This window comes from Saccostrea echinata, unplaced genomic scaffold, assembly GCF_033153115.1.
Source record: "Saccostrea echinata isolate AGI-Se365-2 ecotype Australia unplaced genomic scaffold, CSIRO_AGI_Sech_v1 ptg000014l, whole genome shotgun sequence".
In the NCBI taxonomy this organism is placed as follows: domain Eukaryota; kingdom Metazoa; phylum Mollusca; class Bivalvia; order Ostreida; family Ostreidae; genus Saccostrea; species Saccostrea echinata.
The window spans coordinates 1,999,294-2,022,516 of NW_026889763.1; the positions used below are offsets into that span (position 1 = coordinate 1,999,294).

At 32.4% G+C, this 23,223-nt stretch overlaps 1 protein-coding gene across 1 annotated transcript; it reads left to right on the forward strand.

Moving 5' to 3' along the window:
* The first annotated feature begins 527 nt into the window (after nucleotides 1-527).
* On the forward strand, nucleotides 528-12,048 carry LOC133187107 (APGW-amide-related neuropeptide-like). Its single transcript, XM_061322466.1, has 3 exons — nucleotides 528-1,280; nucleotides 9,933-10,003; nucleotides 11,748-12,048. Coding segments are annotated over exons 1-3 (759 nt in total). The 5' UTR covers nucleotides 528-593; the 3' UTR covers nucleotides 11,749-12,048.
* The last annotated feature ends 11,175 nt before the right edge of the window (nucleotides 12,049-23,223 follow it).

Genomic DNA, 23,223 nt, shown 5'->3' on the forward strand with positions numbered 1-23,223 from the left:
CTTGTGGAAATTTAAACTTTTGACAAAGCCACCACAGAGAAATTAGCCCATCATTTGTTAATTAATTATGAAGACTAACCTGAATAGAAATTTATTACTTATCAAGACATTGATCTGTACGCCTACCACTTGAACAGTATCATTGGTAAGTTTGGTTGTAACTGACATGAAATGTTCATGACATTCAATTCTACATTAATGGACTACGTTAGAGGTATTGAGACACGTCAAAACAAGGCCAAAATTCCGTCACTAAAATCACCTTATATCAATTATTCATGGAAGCATTTTCTGAGGGCTTAATGTGTCGTAATATACACGATAAGAGCAGCGTCGATTACAGAAAAACAAAACAAAAAGAATTGATCGGCTGCCTACATATTGATGAACATATGTGAAAAGAATTGCCTACAAGATGAAGGACACGCCTTAAATAGATGATCTGTTCTTTGATTGACTGATGGATTCCGCGGGATGTGATACTAGAGTATCGCCTAAGCTTTAAAATGTGGGCAAATGACATGAAGTAATACTATAGGACGAGCAGTTCCTGAAGAAAAGTTATCAATTTAAATTTGACTGGGGCTGCAAGTATGGAATCTGCATCAATATTTTTAATAGTTACAGCACTTGTTATAGGAATAGTATCAACTGACGATGAACTTATAGATAAAAGAAGGCCCGGATGGGGTAAAAGAAGTAATATTGACTTAGAGACTGATTTTTCAGATTCAATAATGGAAAAACGAAAACCTGGTTGGGGCAAACGTGATATGAACGAACTTGAAATGAATAAACGTAAACCTGGTTGGGGAAAAAGAGCTGGTTTAAATTCTGAATATATTGACAAACGAAGTCCTGGATGGGGTAAAAGAAGTTTCAATGAGGATATTAAAAGTTTTATTGATAAAAGAAGGCCTGGCTGGGGCAAACGGACGGCAGATTTGCTTGACTCTCTCAATGCTGAGATTTATAAAAGAAAACCTGGATGGGGAAAACGGTCAGAAATGGAAAAGAGAAAACCTGGGTGGGGGAAGAGAGCATTTCCAGAACCAAGTGATAAAGACTCATCATATTTCAGTTTACCTTCTGATATTTCAAACGTTTTTAACAAACGTGCTCCAGGATGGGGTAAGAGAACGCCTGAAAGTGACATACATGTAGAGCGTCGAAGGCCAGGCTGGGGCAAGAGGGCACCTGGATGGGGAAAGCGTTCAATTGTACCTACATGTCAAGACATAGATCTAGAAATGCAGCAGCTGCTAAATACCATATTAAAGGTATGAATCTTTTAAGTACTTTCTTCTGTTATATCGATAATTAGTCATAACTTGATCGTGTTAATTATATTATGATGGTTACACAGAGATTTTGATTATCTAGTTCACTTTTTACATACAGTGTATGATAATTTTTCAGCGTTTCGCTTTTAGAGTGCGATTATTTTCTTTTATTTCTTACAATTTAAGGGGAAGGCATTTACATGAAGTTGAATTCGCTAATAGTTTTGAAAATTTTAATAAAGTATCTGTTTGGGTTCACAGTTTTGATTTTATCAGTAATTTTTATTGATTTTCTTGCAGTTTATTAATTCATATGTGAGTTAATCAAATTTATTCTCTAAAACTATGTAATATATCCAACTTAAACTTTATAACTTTTCATGTAGGGAGAGGGTGAAATAAATTTAAAGGTCAAGATCTAGTAAATGAAAGGTGCCTACAGATTTCTCAAATTTGAAAAATAAATTCCTTTAATGATGCTTTATAACTTTAGCTTGGTCAAATAAGGTATTTCGGGGCATAATTTGTAGGTAAACAAGACAAAAAATCATATTTTAAACTGTCATTTTCTATGAAAAATTAAGAAAACCAGTCATGAATACGAGAGTTTTTTCCATATCAGACAAAGGAAATGTATCCAGATTGCCTAGAGTTTCTCAGAAAATGGTAAATTCTATGTTCATGGCCTCTCCTTTAAAATAATATAAAACTGAATATAGGTATCGGGATTTCAAATTGAATTCCATGAAAATACTTTATTTTAGACATAATTCTATTAGAGCCGTAAAGTTCGGGAAAAAGAAAGTTGAAATTGATCATGACGTCATAATGGATCTAGCACCAAAAAGTTAGTCTAAAGCCATTTACTAGATCTTGACCTTAAGAATTCATTTCATGCAATCCCTTATTGGTCATGTAAACTAAATATGATCGAATTAAGCACCGTTAGATTGCAGTCCATTTTCTCCTAAACCTAATGTGTGTATGATACATGACAGCAAATGAGATTTGATTTCGCCTAGGATGACAATATGTTTCAAAGTACTACTATAATTATATTTAGACATGTAGATCTTGACTATGCTTGGGATGTTGTGTTTACCTGAAAAGTTGCAACGTTTACTGGTGTGTATTATCTATTTCTGACTTAATCGTTATATATCCCACGTATAGCAGCTAAAAATTGAAGGTTCTGTATATACATGATAAATAGATTTTAAAAATGTTTAAGACTAAATACACGATCTCTTTACATATTTACAATAGTATATAAATTTTAAAAAGTTTCCAAGACCTATCTTTTTTTCAGTACATATATGAAGTATTACCTTAAGAGGAAGGGAAAAAATCTGCATTTGACATATTTATATTTTAGAATGGATTAATTCAGTATAAAGATAAAATTTTAATTTTGTTTTCTTTAAATGCTTGCTTTACATTTTCTATTCCAGATAATTATCAAGTTTTAATGTTTGAAATTTCTTGTTTAAAACGATAAACCTGACAGGCGGTTTTCTTATTTTTCTTTAGATTTATGCATCCATCTGTAAATTCAAATAGCCAAACATAACAGGTTTTAGATTCGTTAGATTCTGCAATTTATAGGATTAGTTTACGCATTGAAATTAAAAAAATGTTATAACATAACTATGAATGCCAACACTTATGTAAAACCTGCCTCGTACAAATTTCATTTAAACTTAATTAACCAGTTTTACAGTAGGGGATATACATGTTGCAGTTTTTAATCCAAGTATTTTAAATCAGTTAAGCCAATACTCCCATGAGATTTTCTTCTTCTATAGAAATCAATTTTTATTGGTACTAAATGATAACAATAAAATATTATCGATTTTTTTTGTGCTATTGCATTTCAGTTAATATGAGATTCATTGACCCTTCCAAAAATGGGTTTTCAAAAAGCTTCATTCAGTATTTCTAAATTTGTATTGATATGAAATATGAAGATAACGAACAGAAATCAAGCTCATTCATTGTCCATTGAAACAATACCAATTGGGAGCAGAGCAAACGCGGATCTCTAAAAACAGCAGAGGTGTGATCGGGTGCCATGAAGGAATAAGCATTCCTGTCTACCGGTCATGCATCTAGCATATTGTGTTAAAATATATTAGAAGAACGTAAAATGTTAAAATTGAAAGTTAACTAAGTGTTGCTGATTCTAAATATATACAAGTTGTATTGGTTCGACATGTCTTCAATATTTGAGGAAAGGGTTTATTTTGTCAAAAAAATCGACACTGAGTATTCATTCAATTTTTTAATAACTTTTTAATTTTTTTTTATCATACGCATGTATTTTACAAATCGAATTAAGAATCGCTGGATTTTGTTGAAAAGGTTTATTTTTAGAAGGAAATACAATAACTGAATCAAAAGCAAATTGAAGTATAGGAGATCTACTATGTTCTAGTAAGCATCATGATAAGTATCAAAACTGCCCAGTGTTCTTATCTTTTGAGATATAACCTTGAACCAAGGTCATGACATAATTTGATTAGCAACAACATAACGTTGAATTCACAAGAATCAGTTTTCAAAGTTATGACCCTGGTAGGCAAACAGAAAACTTTGTCTTTTCCCTTTGCAAAACATACTTTAATAAAAAAAAATAATAATAAGGTGTGAACCTTACCCTTACATCTCGGATCTTAATTCTTGATAGACTTTTAAAAATATATATTCATTAAATCAATTTCTTGAAATCAAAGATTTTTAAAAAGGAAATTTCATTTTATGAGCGTTTAAATTTAAAATTCGATATCTTCTAAACATTTCAAGCAATTCGTTCGCGGGATTGAAAGGTGATTTCTCTCTTTCTTTATAAGAAAATAGTGGCCTTTTTCTAATCATGAGCATAAGCATATGTTGCGTGACTTAAGGGATTGCATTAATATCTCAACCAATAATTAAGGGGTCGCTTTATTGTTGTAGAGAAAGTAAGATATATATGTGACATAAATCTGCCGAATTTATACAATTTTGTATTGATTAATAGTATACGTGTATTATTTCTCTTCTAGTATATCAATGAATACCAAACTTACAATCATCAGAATCAGGCATTTTTCCGAATCAACTTCTTAAAAGAAATGGAAATAAAAATCATTTTGAAAATAAAACATAAAGTAGCGCAAACGGGAAAATAACTCAAGTTAAAGTAAAATTTATGTGTGTGAAAGGAAATGCTAATCATTTTTCTGTAACAAAAAAAGCTCGTGAAAACTGCTGCTGCTCTTTCTAATTGATTACATTGAGTGTTAACAAAATTGAACCGTGGGTTTACGACAACGACCTATTGGGAGAACTGTGTTTTGCCTTTTAGTTTTTCTTCTATCACGTGGTCTCCGGGGACTTCGTATCAGCGACTCTTAACCACTACTATCAAATTACAAGCGTCAGAGTGAGCATGATGTTGGGTTTTGGTGTAATAAATGAGATATAGGCTCATTTTATTGATACTAACGAGCATCTCTTCAAATGTCACCGTCTTTGGAATGAATTGCAGCATCTTTGTGATAGTATCACTTGCGTTTATTCCATATGAGAAATTCTTTGACATTTTAGTAGAAGTTTTAAAACACAAGGAAAATAATAATAACTGAAGAAAATAAAATGAGCCAGTTAGGCCATTAAAAAAAAAAAAATGTTTGTTTGCCTTCCCACGACTGACTGAAAAAGCCCGACTCAAAAACTCTTTAAACCTCCAGGAAACGATTATTTTTTTATTCATTCAATTATTTATTCAATTTTCTCATCCTATCAACAACTATTTTAATATTATTAAAACCTTCAAATGAAAATTAAATTTGAAAATGCAGCATTGATTTGGAAAATTTCTGGGAATTTTTTTTTCCACCTTCCTACCGAGCATATTTTATTATCCTGAGTCGACAGAGGGCCAAAAAAATATTATTTTAAATATGGCGTTAGCTCCTGTTTTCCTTTCTTTTTGCGTATAATGTGCGATCTGAAATTAACAAGTCAATTGCTCAATTAAGCGACTTGAAAATATTAACAGACATACAGTGAGATCGAACACGTTCAGAAGAAAAAACATCACCATCCACTTTATAGATTGCGTATTAAATTTCAATAACATATATTTTTACAAAAGATACACATGCTATTCGAAATTTTGATTTAATTTTTGCCCCCCTCCCCCCTACGTATATTATTTCTCTAAGAAAAAAAATGTATTGATTTGGGATGTATGATGATCAGCTGCATATCCAGTTTAAAATGGTAAAATTTTAGCAAAAATGGATCCTTGATTCAATTTTATGAGAATTCTTACTGTACAGAATATTTTCGGCGGGGGATTCAAATGCTTAGCAGAACTTTTTTGGTTGATTTCATGGTAGCAGATCGTACTTATATTTTGAACAGAATAATATCATTTAAATTTTGAAAGAATTTTAAATTTGACTACCAGCAGAAGCCTTTGTGTCCAACCAGTACACATCTTACCTGTTAATTCTTTTACATTATTAATACTAATATTCATATATGTATTTTCAATTTTTATTTTTTTTATTTTTTTTTAAATATACATTGAAGCACAATATGTACTTTTATTTTTGACACTAACGTTTTACGGATATTTTGCATCATAACACATTTCACCTTGCAGTTCATAGAAAAAGTGTCAAGATTAGCTGTTAAAGTCAGGTAATTGTTGGCTGAAAATGATTCCATGTCGTGCTTTACCCTCACGAAGAATTAATTTTATAAGTATGTGAGAAAATGTTCAAACTTATCGAAAATTGATGTGGTGAGGATTTACGAGTAGAACACTCACAGATATACAATTACTGCATTTAGTTGTTCGCATGGAATTGATAGTATTTCATTGAATTTATTTATTTTTTTGGTGCTTTCATACATTTTTCAGTTTGTGACATCACCACAGACTATCTTGCTGTTTGACAAAATACATCCAATAAAATTATAAAGTTACAGAAAAAACATCATTGAAGGTTAACATTTGATATTTCAGTTTACCAAACTCTGCTGTAATAGTCGAGAAAGGTCATCTGCAGAATTTTTTCCCAGAAAAATAAAACAATTTTCCTCTGCAAATACTGTATAGACAATACAAAACAAAAGGCTTTGCAACCTAAAAACACGCACAACAACTGTCATTGCTATCAACCAAACCACTACCTTGTATATTAAATGTCACATTTATTTTCTAACAGCATGCAATACATCGACATATTCAGATGACATTTGAAAGAGCACTGTGATATATATATAGTGTATAAACACATATGCTTAGGACCATTAGTACTGTGCACACAAAGTACGTTCCACTGCCCCCACCCAACTGTGAGAGAGGAAATTGTAAGATTATTGAAATTTCCTATTCTAATTAAAGACAGAGGGCTCCAGTACGATGAAGCAGGTGGTTTGTTGGGTTGAAAGCGGGAGAATACAGGCTAATTACACCATTGTATTATGTTAATTGGCCGAATTCACATCCATAAATCATTGTGGGATGGTTCATTATTCGCGATGCAATATAGAAGCAATATTAGTAAAGCTGTCAGGATTCCGCGTCCAAATGTTCGGCTATATGTAATACAGTATGTTTCTAAAAATTAATTTAATAAATCTGTTGCACTCCTGAAAAAATACAATTGAATTTCTTTGTATTTGAGGTATATTGAAGGGCGTTATTAGAATCCGAAGTATCTATTTTTACATTCATTAAGATAAAAGAATAAAGAGCGAAGTTTGATAAGTATAAAACTTAAGGAAAAAGGGAAATATTCTAAAATCTGTTAATACTGCAGAAAATGTTTTCGCTTTGAACAAAATATAAGTCCGAGACATATTTGGGCTCAGCCTACATTTTATTTTTTGAGCCTAGACAATTCATGCATTCAACCTTTTTGCACTGTTGGTTTAAATGCAAATTGCCAGGAAAAGGACAGCGGCAGATATGTTGTTGTGGGTTCCATTTGCCTGTTTGCTGAGATCTTAACATAGCTTTTTAGTTAATCATCGTAGCCTAACCGCGCCTAGGATTAATTTTTCAATAAAAACACATAATTTGACTCCTGGCATGATCATAATGGAGAATTACTATCTCATCTTCCGTGTCAAAGTGCCACATGTTAAAGCGCGCAAAAACACCTGAAGCCAAATCGAATTATTGGTAATATAAAAGCCTACATTTTGTTGCTCTTAGATTATAAAAAGGAAATTATGATACACGATATTTGAGAGACTATGCATCATTAGCGTTCCAAGCCTTTACCTGGAAAAAAACTAATTTTTTCCTGCTACGTCACTGATTTTGTCAGATACCAAATTACTTCAATGAATAGTCCGCATTCTAATGTTACGCTTATAGTGTACATGTAATGACTTTGTCAAAGTGCAACTGTACAGGGGGTTATTTTTGTAATTTATTGAAAAGTCTCTTGATCCTTTGTTAGTTTGAAGTCGAACAATGAAGACGCAGTTATTTATTTTTCAAATCTTCCTGGCGTCAAAAATTAATTGAACGGTACACATGGTACACGCACTTAAATGTATACAAAATCCGTTTTATGCTTTACAATTTGTAGTTAATATTTCAAGTTTCCAAGTATGGCTTTTATGCATGTTTAATGCTAAATAATGTAAGATAATCTAACAATATACTAAGTAGTAAAAAAAGTTCCCGATAAACCTTTCTCTTTATATATTGTAGCGATACCAATACATGCACTGAACTACCAGAGCATATATACATATCTGACGCTCAAAGTCAGTTTAACTTTGTTTTAAAGAAAAGACGTACAAAAACACTTGAACTTGTAATGGAATTTCAACATGTTTTTCGTTTGTGCTGCAGGGGACACTTCCTGGCATTGAGTTATTTTAATCAAAAGAATATTATCATGCTTACCCATTGCGTTTTCTGATTTACTTTATATATATATTCTTATAAGGTTTTTTTTTAGCAAATCGATTTATTTCAACTTAGATAAATAATGCTTAAACCAAAAAGAATTAAGGAATGTTTTAAAGTTTTGTGTGAGTTATTGGTGTGTAAATCACACAGACTTGTCACGTAGGCATATTTCATGAAGCGCTAGCGCTTCATGAAAAATATGCCTACGTGCAAGTCTGTGTGATTTACACACCAATAATTCTCACTATACTTAAAAACATTCCTTATATTTACATTTTACATATTCAAAAGCACCAAAAATATACTCAGTGTTTGAATTTCTCGCTGCCCTATATCGTCATATTTTTATTAACGTCTCTGTAGTTCATTGTGACGTCACTTTAGCGCGAGTTTCTCCGCGCATATTTCTACGCGTGAGTATGTACACGAAAATGACATTCAAATCAATTTCACAGTTGTCTTAGTAGAAAAACATAGCAAATGTAAATATTGCAAAATAAGTATAAGTAAGTTCACCATCTAGAAGCGAATTATTCGTATAATTGTTATACTGTAACTACCTTAAACCTTTAAGAATTACGTATGGCACAGATATGAAAAAACAAAAGAAAACAAATTTCTCCCCCTGTGGCACTATTTATTTTACACGAAACACTGATGACCAAGTTCACTTTTCACAAAGAAGTCAAAATTGTTCTTGAGCACACAGAATAAACGTATTTTACTAAACCACCTAATGGTGTAATTGTTTACATTTCAAATCTAATGGAAAAACGTTCTTTCGTACATTGCATGATATATATATACAAAGAATAAAAAGAAGTTTAAATAAGGTTGTTGGTCGCGTAGAGTGCAAGCAAATGATAAAATTGTGCAAGGTGCAAGATAAAATAAACTGTGTTCGGTCGAAGTCTACACTTTCACAATATCCAACATTATTGCATGTTGCACCTTTTAAATTCCCCTTTACAAAGCGTTTGAGATGAAGATGATCGTAAAATTGATATTTCATACCAATCATGTCCACAAAATCTTGTATAAATCTAACTGTTATCAAAAGGAAATAATATTACAAAAACATTGCAAACAATTCTTCGATTCTGGTTCATCTGAAAAAAGACATCAACGTAGAAGAAGGAAATTGCCATGAAATCCTGGGAGATGTCCGATAATTACATGTCCAACATTGGCTCGACTTATAATGAGGATGATAGTAAATTGTATTCCATTTGTTATGGAATATGTGTCTTGTACTTTTTCTCTGTGTTTATGGCAAGTGGCATTCGTTTTTAGAGGCCTTTGGGCTTCTTTTATTAATTGAATTAGTAAAGTACATTCATATGTCAAAACTCTCTGATTAATTGAATAATTGATTACATTTCTCGGGAAAAATACAAGCATAAACCAGGGATGCATAATATGCATTTTGTATGTATTTTTTTTTTTTTAGAAAGCAAACTGCATTCCTATTCTATGTTTTAAGCTCTTTGTATGCTAAGTCTTATAGGTATATATGATAGTTCTCACTTATACGGATATACTCAGGTAACAAATACATCAATGAAATTAATCCATGTAATTGCACTAAAAAAAAACGAAATGAAATAAGTACGAAATCAGCAGTTTCTAAAGGTTATACACCGTGGTGAGTTGGTACATGTAAGCTATCTTGATCCGTTTTTTTTTAATTATCTTTTCTATATTTTCTCTTTTTTCTGTAGTTGGAGGAGAAGAGGAGATTTCTCTGTGATACGCAGTCAATGACGTCAGGAGAATTTGAAAGTTCCGAGTGGTAAGCAATTATACAAGTCCACTTTTCTTAAACAATTCACGCGTATTCAGGACTGTAGTTACTTTTCAATGAAAAATGAGATGATGCAAATTTTAAAGTATATTATTTCTTTCTCATGTTCTTTTAAAACCGACTAAAGCTATTTGTATTTGGACCAGAGTTAATGGACCGATATCTTTGTGGAACATTTTGACATCAATGACAGGAAATAATTGTTAACATCTTAAGATAAAAGTATATGGATTTTGTTCCTCATATACATGGATTATAAAAGATCTTTTATCCTGACGTTCTTTAAAAAATGCATTCCAAAGTTTTCAAAGAAAGCACTTAAAGCAAAACTGTGGGAAGAAAATGGAATATTTAGGAACAATATCAGTTGACCTAATTTAACAATTTTGCTAATTTGTTCTATTAATTTTCCTGATTGGTAGAAGATGATCAGCTTGTTAAATTTCCCCCTCATTATACTGGGTTCAGGTCTCACATTTCCAATTGCCTTAAAAGTAAAATCCCCCATAGGACCAATAATTCATTGCGATTAAAAAAGAAATGATAACACCTCCGTAATCATGGATTTTATGAATTACATAAAGTGGCATTTCTATGAAACTTTATCATATAATCAATTTTCCATTCATATGTAACTGGGAAAAAATAACAATGTAAGCAAAAAATTGACAACTCAAAATAAGCTTTACAAAATTATTCTTTGTTGCACTTCAAATAAAAAAAAACTTCGTAATGACCTTGTGTAATATTCATTTTTCAGTTTTGTTAGGAGTAATAGAAATCGGAGCTAAAACTTTTTTTAAAAAATGCCAATCTACCAAAACAACATGCAGCACAAATTTTAGTTTCAGTTTACATTTAAATCAGAATATGATGGAAGTACACAGGTATATTCAATAAATACATGTATAATAAACTGTGATTCTAACTCTAGTAATATAAAAATAAATATATGTGACATTTCATTCCTGCCTGTAGAATTTTCTAAAATCCGCTGTTTTCCGGTACATTTAGTACATTGATTTATAAGGATATTTCACGTATATCTCTACACCAAGAGAAAAAATTCCTGATTAGTTTTGGCTGGCCTTTGGCCAAAAAACTTTTATTATTAATTCACAAATCAAAAGGCCATTGGTTCATGTAAAGCATATATCAAAAATCAAAGGAAATTAATAAACTTGTTGATTGCATCCTTAAGAAACCAAACAAGTTGAATGGCTAACAAGTCGTACAAAACAAGCATAAAATGTTTCATAAGGACAATTTAGTAGGAATCTTTATATCCTTGACCGTTCAAATATTGTGAGGTCTTCATGCTATATCCGTAGAAATCAAAACAATTCAGATATTCAATTAAACAAACTGGTTAAAAGAGAGAGGAGGGCTAAAATAGGTTGTTCTTGCTGCCTGAATCCATTTACTATGTGAATAAAATAATGCATGTGTAAAATTAGAATTGATATGAAATACGATTCTCTGAAATCGTCCTTTTATCCGAAATCACCAACAAGAAATTGGAGTTACTATTAAAATGTTTATTTATTGAAATGTGACGGTATTCAAGTATAATTTTAATGATTTCAATCTTTGTTTTTAATTAAAGTTTAATTTTACCATAATTACTTACGAACCAGATTTATTTAAGATTGTTAATAAACTTATCTTCAAACTACATGTTTTATCTTACAGCGCAAATATAATACATTTTTGTCCCTCCTTCTTCTTTCAGATGCCTTTCCAGATCATATGGAAAACACATCCTTTTGTTCGAACAAGGAACAAATTGACATAGTGTGAGATCTTGAGGACTGTTTTATTGACCTCCCTATTCTGTGAATTCTACTGCCAGTACTTCACCTGATTTACTAACCATTAGATCGCCATATTAACCGCTCTTCTGTATACAGTCCCTCAGACATTTTTTGGATGATACTTACTGTGGCCTGTAAATCAATAGCAAAGGACAGTATATAGTGGCTATCTGTTGATTGTTAATTGAAATAAAGAAAAATAAAAAATATGTTTGTTGATGTGTTATCTTTTTTTCTATTTTCTCAACAGTCAGCATTAAAGAAAACAGACGTTTACTGTGGAATCATTTAAATTCGTGGGGGGTCAATGTTCGTGGGCAAGCAAAATTTTATTGGTTCGTGGGGATGTAATTTCGTGGGCAGCTCGTTTATTTGGTAAATCTAATTAATCAGTACGATCACAAAATAGTTGTTCGTAGGGATGTAAATTCGTGGGTAAGGGTGACTCACGAAATCCACGAACATTGATCCCCCACGAACAATGATGATTCCACAATCTCCAAACTTTTAAATTTTTAATACAAATTAGCATTTGTTTATGTTGTAAACAAAGTCGAACAGCTGAGGAACTAAACTTTGTTCGAAATACAGGCCAGAAATCAAAATATATCTTAAGCTTAACTCAGAAAAATGTAATTTGCGCTCACATAATTTAGAACTCAAGCGGTCCAAAATAAAATTGGTTTTTATCTTTGCATTACTAAGTGCTGTTTTATGCAAATTAAGAGTATAGATGATTGAAATTTTGACTTAAGTGAAAGTCTGTTTCATGATCTCGGGGCCTGCTAATATCTGGGAAAAAGTGCAGTATAACTTGTCTTAACAAGTAAAGCATTGCTACATGTACCTTGGCCATTAAAAAAAAACCAAACAAGTAATGCTCTAGAGTAAACTCTAACGATATGAAACCCACTTATTAAAAAATTGGCTATCATTTACCTCGGCATCCATTTAGGATACATCCAGAAATGTTTTCTCAAAAACTCCAAAGAACTTTTCGAAAATTTAAAATCGCCAAATTTTTGAACAGTAAATAATATCAAATCGGACGAATTTTTCTACACTTTAAACAAGCATTCTTCAAGATAAATTAAAAACTAGGCTTTTTTGAAATCATAGACAACTGCTTCTTAAAAAAAATGGAAATCAGAAATCTTTGTATTTTATGACTGGTAATCAACAAAATTACTTTGTTAAATATCACTCTAATTCTAGGCACAAGTACTCTGAAGTTAACATTATAAGAATGCTGGAGTTCCTCAATGATAATATCTATGTAGTTTTCGGAGGCCAGATCTTCCACAAATTGTTGGAATTCCGAAGGACACTGATTGTGCTCTTTGATTAGCCGACCTGCTTATATATTCCTTTGAAGCAGAATTTATTCAAAATCTTCTACATGAGAAGAAGAAAACACTTACTGTGACCTTCAACTCGACATTCAAATATATCGACGACGTTTTATCAACTAACAATATCTACTTCCATTCATACTTCGACTCGATATACCCCAGTGAATTTGAAATAAAAAACACCATAGAGTCTGCCAAATCTGTTCCATATTTGGATGTATTACTGACTATAAACGATAAGGGCCAACTAACAACTAAATTGTAAGACTTCGGCTTTTCCATCGTCAACTTTCCAACTGCATATGGTGTTTACGTCTCCAAACTTATTCGATCCTCAAGAGCATGTCTGAGTACCATTAATTTTGAAACCAATGCAGACTGCTAACAGATAAATTGATGCAACAGGATTTCAACAGCCTCGTTTAAAGTCAGTATTTTGGAAATTCCGTGGTCGTTATAATGACCTTGTTAGCAAAAATAACCTATCATTGGGTCGTATTTTGGCTGACGTGTTTCATACCAATTGCTAGGCCTTTGTTTTTAAACTTAGCTTGTCTACGGAAAGTTCCGTGTACCTGATCAGTATATAAAGCTCACGGCGGGTGTGACCGGTCAACAAGGGATGCTTACTCTTCCTAGGCACCTGATCCAATCTATGCAATTTTTGAGAATCAGTGATTTATGCAATGTAGATTCTTTTAGATCGATAACTGTTCACCCTTTTTCATCCATTCATAATACAGATTATACATTATTTAATTAGATATTATGATTGGTTTTATTCATTAATGATACAAAATATTCACCATTCTATTACATATCGCCTTTCGGCTCTACGAGGGTATCATATAGCATTGTTTTTCCGAGTGTAGCGAGGCATAGCATACAAGATCTCAATTCAAAGACTTTAACAATAGGCTGAACATGTGACTACACTGTATTCACCACCCTATATAAAGCACTGTCCACGTGTAGAATCATTCTTTTTCCTGAGCGGGCTTAGCGTATTTTTACTCGGGTGTATAATTTTCTACAGGGTAAACTTTTTTGTTCTAGGACGTAGTCCAGAAATAAAACTGTATTTTGGTTGTGCCAAGAACGTAGTTCTGGCTCGTTTTTTGATTCAGTAAATAACATTACTGTTATTTACCGATTACAAAGTGTTTTATAACAACATGTCTGATAGAGACGATGTTTTGTCACTTGGGGAAAATAGTGACGATAATTTTGACAATGACATTAATCCTGATAACATGGACAAAGTACAGACTAGATCTGAGGGTAATACGAGAGGGAAATCTCGTGTCATTCGGTCAGGTATTAAAAGAAAATCATCTGATACAAGCGTGAAAGCGCCTAAAAAACGGTCTGTGACCAAAAAGAATGACCCTTGTATTGATATCGATTCATTAAAATCTACTCTGGGTATTGACTCGATACTGAAGTCTATTTCTTGTTTGTCTGAGTCGGTAAAGAAATTGACAAATGTAGGTCAATGTACGGTGCCCACTTTAGGTCATAATGCCGATGTTATGGAAAGGGGTTTTAGCCATAATGCACCTAGTGCAACCATTACCAGACCTTCAGACTTAATTAGTTTGAATCAAGAAGACTTGAATGATTATTCATTAAATGATTTTGACTTGAGTTATCTCGATAACTCCCCAAACAGCCCTTCATTAGTAGGTGTTGATCCCCAGATTGCATTTAAAGATGCTTTCGACACTCCGAATATTACTGGGGCTACAGAGAAAATTGACACTGTGGATGAGTGGGATATCCCACAATTAAACCCAGAAGAGGCCACTGGTCCAAAAATAGGGACTGGTTTGGCTAAAGCTGTTAATGCAGCTCTCTCAGTAAAATCAAGTAAAGAAAGCATGAATGACATTGCAAAAAGATACAGCAGACCAGAAAATTGTACATATCTCAAACCCCCCAGAGTAAATAAAGAAATCTGGGATGCTATGAATAAAAATGCTCATTCCACTGATCTTGCTTTACAAGAAATACAAAAGTATATGGCTCAGGGTTTGATTCCCATTGTTTCATTGGCAGATCAGCTGGCAAATAACAAAGAATTAGATATTCAAAAAACAAAGTCTATGTTGTCTGATTCCATTAGCCTGTTGGGATATGGATTTTATAATTTGTCAATGAAACGTAGGAATGAATTGAAGGGTTGTTTAAACCCCAGATACAGAAAAATTTGTAGTTCAGAAATTCCTGTTACTGAGCAATTGTTTGGAGATAATTGTGTCACCAAACTTAAAGATATGGGTGATATGAATAAACATTCATTGAGTTCTCTTAGGGGTCAAGGTTCTTTTAATACATTCAAAAACAGGTCTAATACTTTAAACTTACGGGGTGCTGTTGGTCAAGGTTACCAACAGCAGAACCAGTATCAAGGATACCAAGGTTACCAAGGGTACCAGCAATTCAAACCTCGTGGAGGCAGACAATATTACAGAAGAGGGGGTTACCCCAGCCAGTACAGAGGCCAGAAAAAAGGCTACCAGAATCAGAACCAGAACCAGTAAAAAAGGTGAGAAAACTAAATTTTGAACATTGGAAACAATTTACTAGTGATAAGTGGATTTTGGAAACGGTTAAAGGTTACAAAATTGAGTTTTTTGAGAAACCTATACAAGGTTATATTCCAAAGCAGATTTCATTTTCTGAGAGTGAATCTATTCTCATTCAAAATGAAGTGAATATATTGTTAGCAAAAGGAGCAATTAAAAAGGTTTTAAATCCCTCAGATGAATTTATTTCTAATATATTTTTGGTTCCTAAAAAAGATGGAACCTCAAGACCAATAATAAATTTAAAAAATCTGAATGAATTTGTAGAATATCATCATTTTAAGCAAGAAAACCTGCAATTTGCTTTAGAATTGATTGAAAAAGATGATTTTTTAACTTCAATCGATTTAAAAGATGCTTATTTTAGTATCAGTATTCATCAGGAACATCATAAATTTTTGACATTTAGATGGAAAGAGAATTTATATAGTTTTGTTGTCCTTCCTTTTGGACTTGCTTCAGCACCTAGAATATTCACAAAGATAATGAAACCTGTCTTTGCTGCTTTTAGGGCAAATAATATAAAGTGTTGTTACTATATCGATGATTCTCTTGTGATAAACAAAAACTATGAAGACTGTAAACACGAAACTCATTTAATTGTGAATGAGTTGGATAAACTTGGGTTTACGATAAATCTTAAAAAGTCTGTTTTAATACCAACCCAGAGAATCAGGTTTTTTGGATTATTAATTGATTCAGTCCAATATAAAGTTTTCTTAACTGATGAGAAAATTACAAAGATTGTATCATTGTGCAAAGAAATTCTTAGTGAAAAATATGTTACAATTAGAATTTTTTCATCATTGATCGGTCTTGTGGTCCATGCATTTAATGCAATTTCTGAGGGACCCATGCATTACAGAAATATGGAAAGGGATAAGATTCAAAATTTAAGACAGTCAAATGATTATGATTCTAAGATGTTGATATCATATGACAGTGAAGTAGAAATAAAATGGTGGTTAAATAATGTAGAGAAGTTAAATGGTAAACCAATTCGTTTACCCCCTATCAATTTTTGGATTGAAACAGATGCCTCACTTCAAGGCTGGGGGGCTAGATTTTCAAGTGAATCTGTAGGTGGTCGGTGGACTTTGGCAGAATCTAAAATGCACATTAATGAATTGGAACTTTTGGCAATCCAGTTCTCGATTAAAGCTTTTTTCAGTGGTTATAAAAATTGTCACATAGGAATAAAATCAGACAATACAACTGCAGTTTCTTATGTTAATGCAATGGGTGGAATGGCTTCTCCATCTTTAAATTCAACTGCAATAAATATTTGGAAATGGTGTATTCAAAGAAATATAGTTATAACTGCAAAGCATATCCCTGGTGTTGAGAATGTTCAAGCTGATTATCTATCAAGACAATTTTCAGATTCAAAAGAGTGGATGCTGAAACCATATATTTTTTCTCGAATATGTCATCAATTTTTCTTGCCTGATATTGACCTTTTTGCTTCAAGATTAAATGCACAATTAGAAAAATTTGTTTCTTGGACTTTTGATCCAGATGCCTCTGAAATTGATGCTTTTACTTTATGTTGGTCAAACTTTAGTCCTTATATTTTCCCCCCTTTTAGACTCATTGGAAAAATATTGAATAAGATATCATCAGACAAAGTAGATAGAGCTATTTTAGTTGTACCTCTTTGGAAAACACAAAGTTGGTTTCCTTTACTTATTTCATCTTTGATATCTTTTCCTGCCAGGTTACCAAGGCACCGAGATTTACTGGTCATGCCACACACAGGAGAGAATCATCCCTTGACAAAGAAAATGTCACTGATCGCCTGTACTGTATCAGGAAACATTTCAAAAATAAAGGAATTTCAGAATTTGAATCAGAAATTATTAACTCATCACTCAGAACTCCCACTATCAAACAATATCAGTATTGTTGGAGGAAATGGGTTCATTGGTGCAGTGAACGGGAAGTTAATCCCACTGACCCGTCTGAACTGAATGTTGTTCAATTTCTATCTTACTTGATGAAACAGAAAGTTTCATATTCAGTTATTAATACAAATAAAGCTATGCTAATGCAAACTTTGTCTTTGTTTCAAGTGAAGTGGATCAATAGTCAGTTTTTAATACCTAAGTTACTTAAAGGTTATTATAATTTAAATCCACCTCAACCAAAATGTAAGTTAACATGGGATGTATCTAAAGTTTTACAGTTTTTAAGAGACTTACATCCTCTGGAAAACTTGACTCTAAAAATGTTAACATGGAAAGTGGTGGCATTGTGTGCTTTAACTACTGCTGCAAGAGCCCAGAGCCTTTCAGCACTGAACATTGATTATATGAGTGTTTATATTGATAAAATTATATTTCAAATAAAAACTCTTTTAAAAACTTCTAGGCCTGGCATTCCTTTACCCTCTGTTTCATTTTATCAATATCATAAGAAAGAATTATGTGTTGTTGAGACTTTGAAAGAATATTTACATCGAACAAAGGATATTCGTAAATGTTCTGATCTTTTTATTTCATACAAAACCTATAATAAAGTGACTACATGTACTCTGGCTAGGTGGTTAAAGAGTGTGTTATCTTCATCTGGGATAGATTCATCTGTTTATACAGCTCATTCTTTCCGGGGAACTGCAGCTTCGGTAGCCTTTGCTTCCGGTGTTTCTATGAAGGAAATCATGGACACTGCAAACTGGACCTCGTCCAAAACGTTCTTTCAATTCTACTACAAGGACTTGCCAAACAAGACTGATGGTTTTGCAACTCGTGTGCTTGATAGTTAAAAAACAGCAATTGTTTTCTGTGCTAGACAATTAAAGAATAAGTGAGAATTATATGTGGTATTATTTTTTATTAATCTTCAATTATTTGAGATTAAATAATCTATGTTCATAAACTTTTTGTGTTTTGTTACTTTTTAATTTGTGACAACGCTTTGAACATGCTATATGATACCCTCGTAGAGCCGAAAGGCGATATGTAATAGAATGGTCCCTCATCCAAGCATACCTTTAGGGATGTGAAGGATGAGAGACATTCTATAAATGAGCCTGAGGCTCAAGAGGGTATCATATACCCACCCTATATATATATATATATATATATTATTTTTATATTGATAAATCTTAATTTCCCAACCCTTTTTCTTTTGGGTTGTCACAAATCTTTTAAAAAATGATTCTACACGTGGACAGTGCTTTATATAGGGTGGTGAATACAGTGTAGTCACATGTTCAGCCTATTGTTAAAGTCTTTGAATTGAGATCTTGTATGCTATGCCTCGCTACACTCGGAAAAACAATGCTATATGATACCCTCTTGAGCCTCAGGCTCATTTATAGAATGTCTCTCATCCTTCACATCCCTAAAGGTATGCTTGGATGAGGGACCATTATGATTGATAAAAATTTCATCAATATCATTAGTGAATGCATATTCATGTATTTCATCATAAGTAGTTTCTATTGTACAATACTCCTTCATACAAATTATGCGATACTCTTTCAAATAAACCGTGATAAAAAATCACTCTATACTATTTCAGTTTTATTTTTTCTCCTTTTACATATTTTTCATATTACCGAATCAGATTTTTATAGCTATACTCTATTTATTATTCCTCTCATTTTCAGAAATTGAATTGAAAGCTTAAACAAAGATAATATTGAACAAATTTTTCAGGCATATGCTTTTTAGTGAAAATCCCAATGCAAAATTCTACTATCGAACATGTATTAAGTTAACAAAAAAATTCATTGTTCAGCTTAAATTAAATTAAAACGTATATATACCTCACTAAAAGTTCTATCTTTGATAAGAATCAAGGGAAAATCTTTAAGCAGAAGAACTTAATGCAACCGAACTGCTTCTCAGTAATCAGTAAAAAGCAATTTAAAAGATCATACACTGAAAGGTTGAATAGTCCTGAAAGACAATTGAAGGTCATGGAAGGTCGAATGAGAGATGACTGAAAAATGTACACTACACGGTCACTGAAATGTAGATGAATAGTAAGTGATAAATCACTGACGTCTTCTCGATATTCAATGATCATTCAAAATTGTTTCATCAACAAAATGTGAGAAGTTCAGATAAATGAAATTCATATAATCTCTTCGTAGTATGGGATATATTGTATATTTATTATTATGAACCAAAACATTACACAAATAAAAAATTACATATTTTTCTGACTTTGCTTCCAATACATCCGACAAAACAGTGCATTATGTCTGGGTTTGGGTGCTAAAATATATAATGACTTTATTATTCAAACAGCGTTTCATGTGGGAGGGTATATGAAATTTAAGGTATGTTGGAAACATTAGTGTTCCCATGTAAACACACTGCTCCTATCACGCAAGAAGTATCAAACAATTTTCGCAATATATGTGCTAAAATAAACAACATAAATCTACTTAATTACGTCAATCCCATGCAGAACAATATATAATCGACTAAGCTTCTGAGAAATACATGACTTCCATGATATAACAATATTATTCATTTCTTTAATGACTTCTGAAAACGACCAAATGAGAAGTGAGAATAAAGCTTGGGAGAACATTGCTTACGCTGATTGTTGTACTGCGCTTTGTTAACTTTAAAGGGTTAGTTTTATTTCTCTATAAAAAAATACTGCAAACGAGTCAGTAATTCTTCCGAAAGACTAATCAAACTCCTAATCCGCCACTCCATATTGTTAATAGTTTAGGTACTGAATAGCAATGCAAAATTAAAATTTACATGCCATTGGGCTTTTGTTAGTAATACTCAGTTATTTTACACCAAAAATATTGAAAATGTGGAAAGATTTATTAAATTATGACGATTTTATTATAATGTTATGTGGAGCTTAATTTTTTGCTTTCTTTGAATTTTGTTTTTTAGTTTCTTCGAATATTTCTTTAACCAAAAACACAAAATATTTGGAACAAAGTGTAAGTTTTGTTTACAGAGGAGCTTGGAAGGGTCATTGATAAGACACGAACTGATGCAGCGTAAAAAAGAGGTGAAGTTCTGCAATACATTCTATAAATTTTCTTCATTATTTTTATTTTGATTGATTTCAAACGTTTAAAGTTTGATGCTAACTGATTTGTGCATAGATTCACACACAAAAAAGGAACCAAGATTGCTCGGCAGTTGCACCTTGTCCATTATTAACGTGTCAATGCGTTGTACCGAAGGTTTCAAATGACCTGAAGTGTTGTTGATCTTTATCGATAGTCAAGATTCCAAGTAGCTACTACTCGTCAATATCGTTTCATGATGGTTTTTGCAATTGGAAAATCTGGATTTCTATGTGTCGAGCAGTTATCCGTGCAATGGTGTTCAAACGAGATGTAAAGTTCTTCCATTAATTTCATCGATAATTAAACCAATGCAAATTAATTAGAGAAATAAATAATTTTTAAAAATGAAAAGTACATATCAAGTGTTTCAAAATAAGATGTAACCGCTAATATCGCATTGTAAAATATTACATTGATACATGCACATGTACTGTGCATTAGATTGGCGTGTTAGAAGTTTTGATTTGCATTTAAAATTTGTCGCAGACATTAAGAAAAGGACCTTCTCGTGTCATGGAATATCATTCCAATATAACATGCGATCTTAGTTTTATTGCTTTATTGGAAAGTAAACTTCCGTCATGGCACATGAACTTTTTTTAATGAAATGGGGAAAAGGGGTGATTACAGGTACTGCTGACAATAAAGTCTTGGAGAACATTCCTTATGCTAGTTGTTGTACTGCGCTTTGGGTTATTTTTATTTCTCTGAAATAAATTCTGCCACCGAATCATCAATTCTTGTAATAAAAACAAATGTCGTAGACATTGAAAAAATGACCCTCTCGTGTCATGAAAGATCTTTCTAGTATAGCATGCAATCTAAGTTTTATTGCTTTATTGGAACATAGTCTTCCTTCATGGTAGAAAGTTCACATCTTACTTATTTTGCTGTAATTCTGATTCAGATGGGAAATTCTTAGGAGGAATATTCTGATGAGTAATTTCAATGGAAATGTTTAAATGTTCATTTATCTCTCTCTCTCTCTCTCTCTCTCTCTCTCTCTCTCTCTCTCTCTGTGTGTGTGTGTGTGTGTGTGTGTGTGTGAGAGAGAGAGGATTTGTGTGTCAGATCCCTTCCTTCAAAATGAATATTTGTCTATATTTATATGGATATTACTTTAAAATCGACAGTGTTGGCTACAACAAAAAGACTGAACAAAACTCTGTTGACAGGTTGTTTGGTGGACTAAAAGTATTTCTAATATATTTCTAGTATAAAAATAAAAAAAATCGCTGTATTTGAGATATATAGGACCAATCTACACTGATAATACCATTGCTCTTTCATGAAAACACCAGGTTTTCACGCTTTTCCCTTTATTCTTTGACCTTTAGTTGGTGCTGAATTAATCTGATATCATTTGTTTTAAGAAGTACATCGTGATCTTTTCAAATGACTTGTAAATTACGTTCTCTTACCACATTTATCGTTCGACTGAATCAATGTGATAGATTGAATAACAAATAACAAAAACTTTCAGAGGGAAATTGTGATATTGCTGTTTGTTATTTTTTGAGGTAAAGGTGAGACCATGCTGTTTTATTTATTTATTTTGTTGTGTTTGTATAATATGTGTAAATCATGAACACCCAAACTTGTAATTGTTAGCACACACGATTTTCCAATTGTAAAATAAAAACATGAAAAAAAAAATTAAAAAATAATTAATTGATGGATTCTTTTGTTTTTAATTTTGAGCATCATGCATTCACACAGATGTTTAATAAAAAACAGTATTTTTCATTCTTCTAAAACAAACTAAAGGGTTTTTCAAAATTCTGTATTCTGATGATAAGTGCAAACTACAAGAATACTTTATTCACATAAATTATAGAAAGTTACACGAACGTGATGGAAGCTAAAGTTGGTTTTGTATGAAAGTTATGTTATTTAAAATAGGTAATGGATAATGGTACGACTTATCCAGACTTCTTCCTTGCAAACTCTAAGGCGAAAAATATCTCATTGGAAATCCGACAATTACCTCACTATATAACGCATTCCCTGTATTTTGTGCCAAATCTTTTTTTTAATACCTTACTGGGTTATTTACAGGAAATACTGGAGTTTGTTCAAACTTTCATTTGTAACTGCAGATTGTGTTTCAAATTTGATTTTAATTGACAACTGATTTTACTTATCCTCTCCATGCCCCGGAAGGACGCATGAGGCCGTTCAACAAAAAACAAAAAAAAAAACAAAAAACGACGGTCGCTGGCAACAACCTGCCCCTCCTTCCAGCTGCTCCAAACTAGTTCTTCCCTTTCTCTCTCAACAGAGCGTCGCCAGGTGTTCTTTGGCTGTCCTCTTCTTCTCTTTCCCTTAGGGGCCCATGTAAGAGCCGTTCTTATATGTGAGTTAGCTTCCCTTCGGAGGATGTGGCCTATCCATCTCC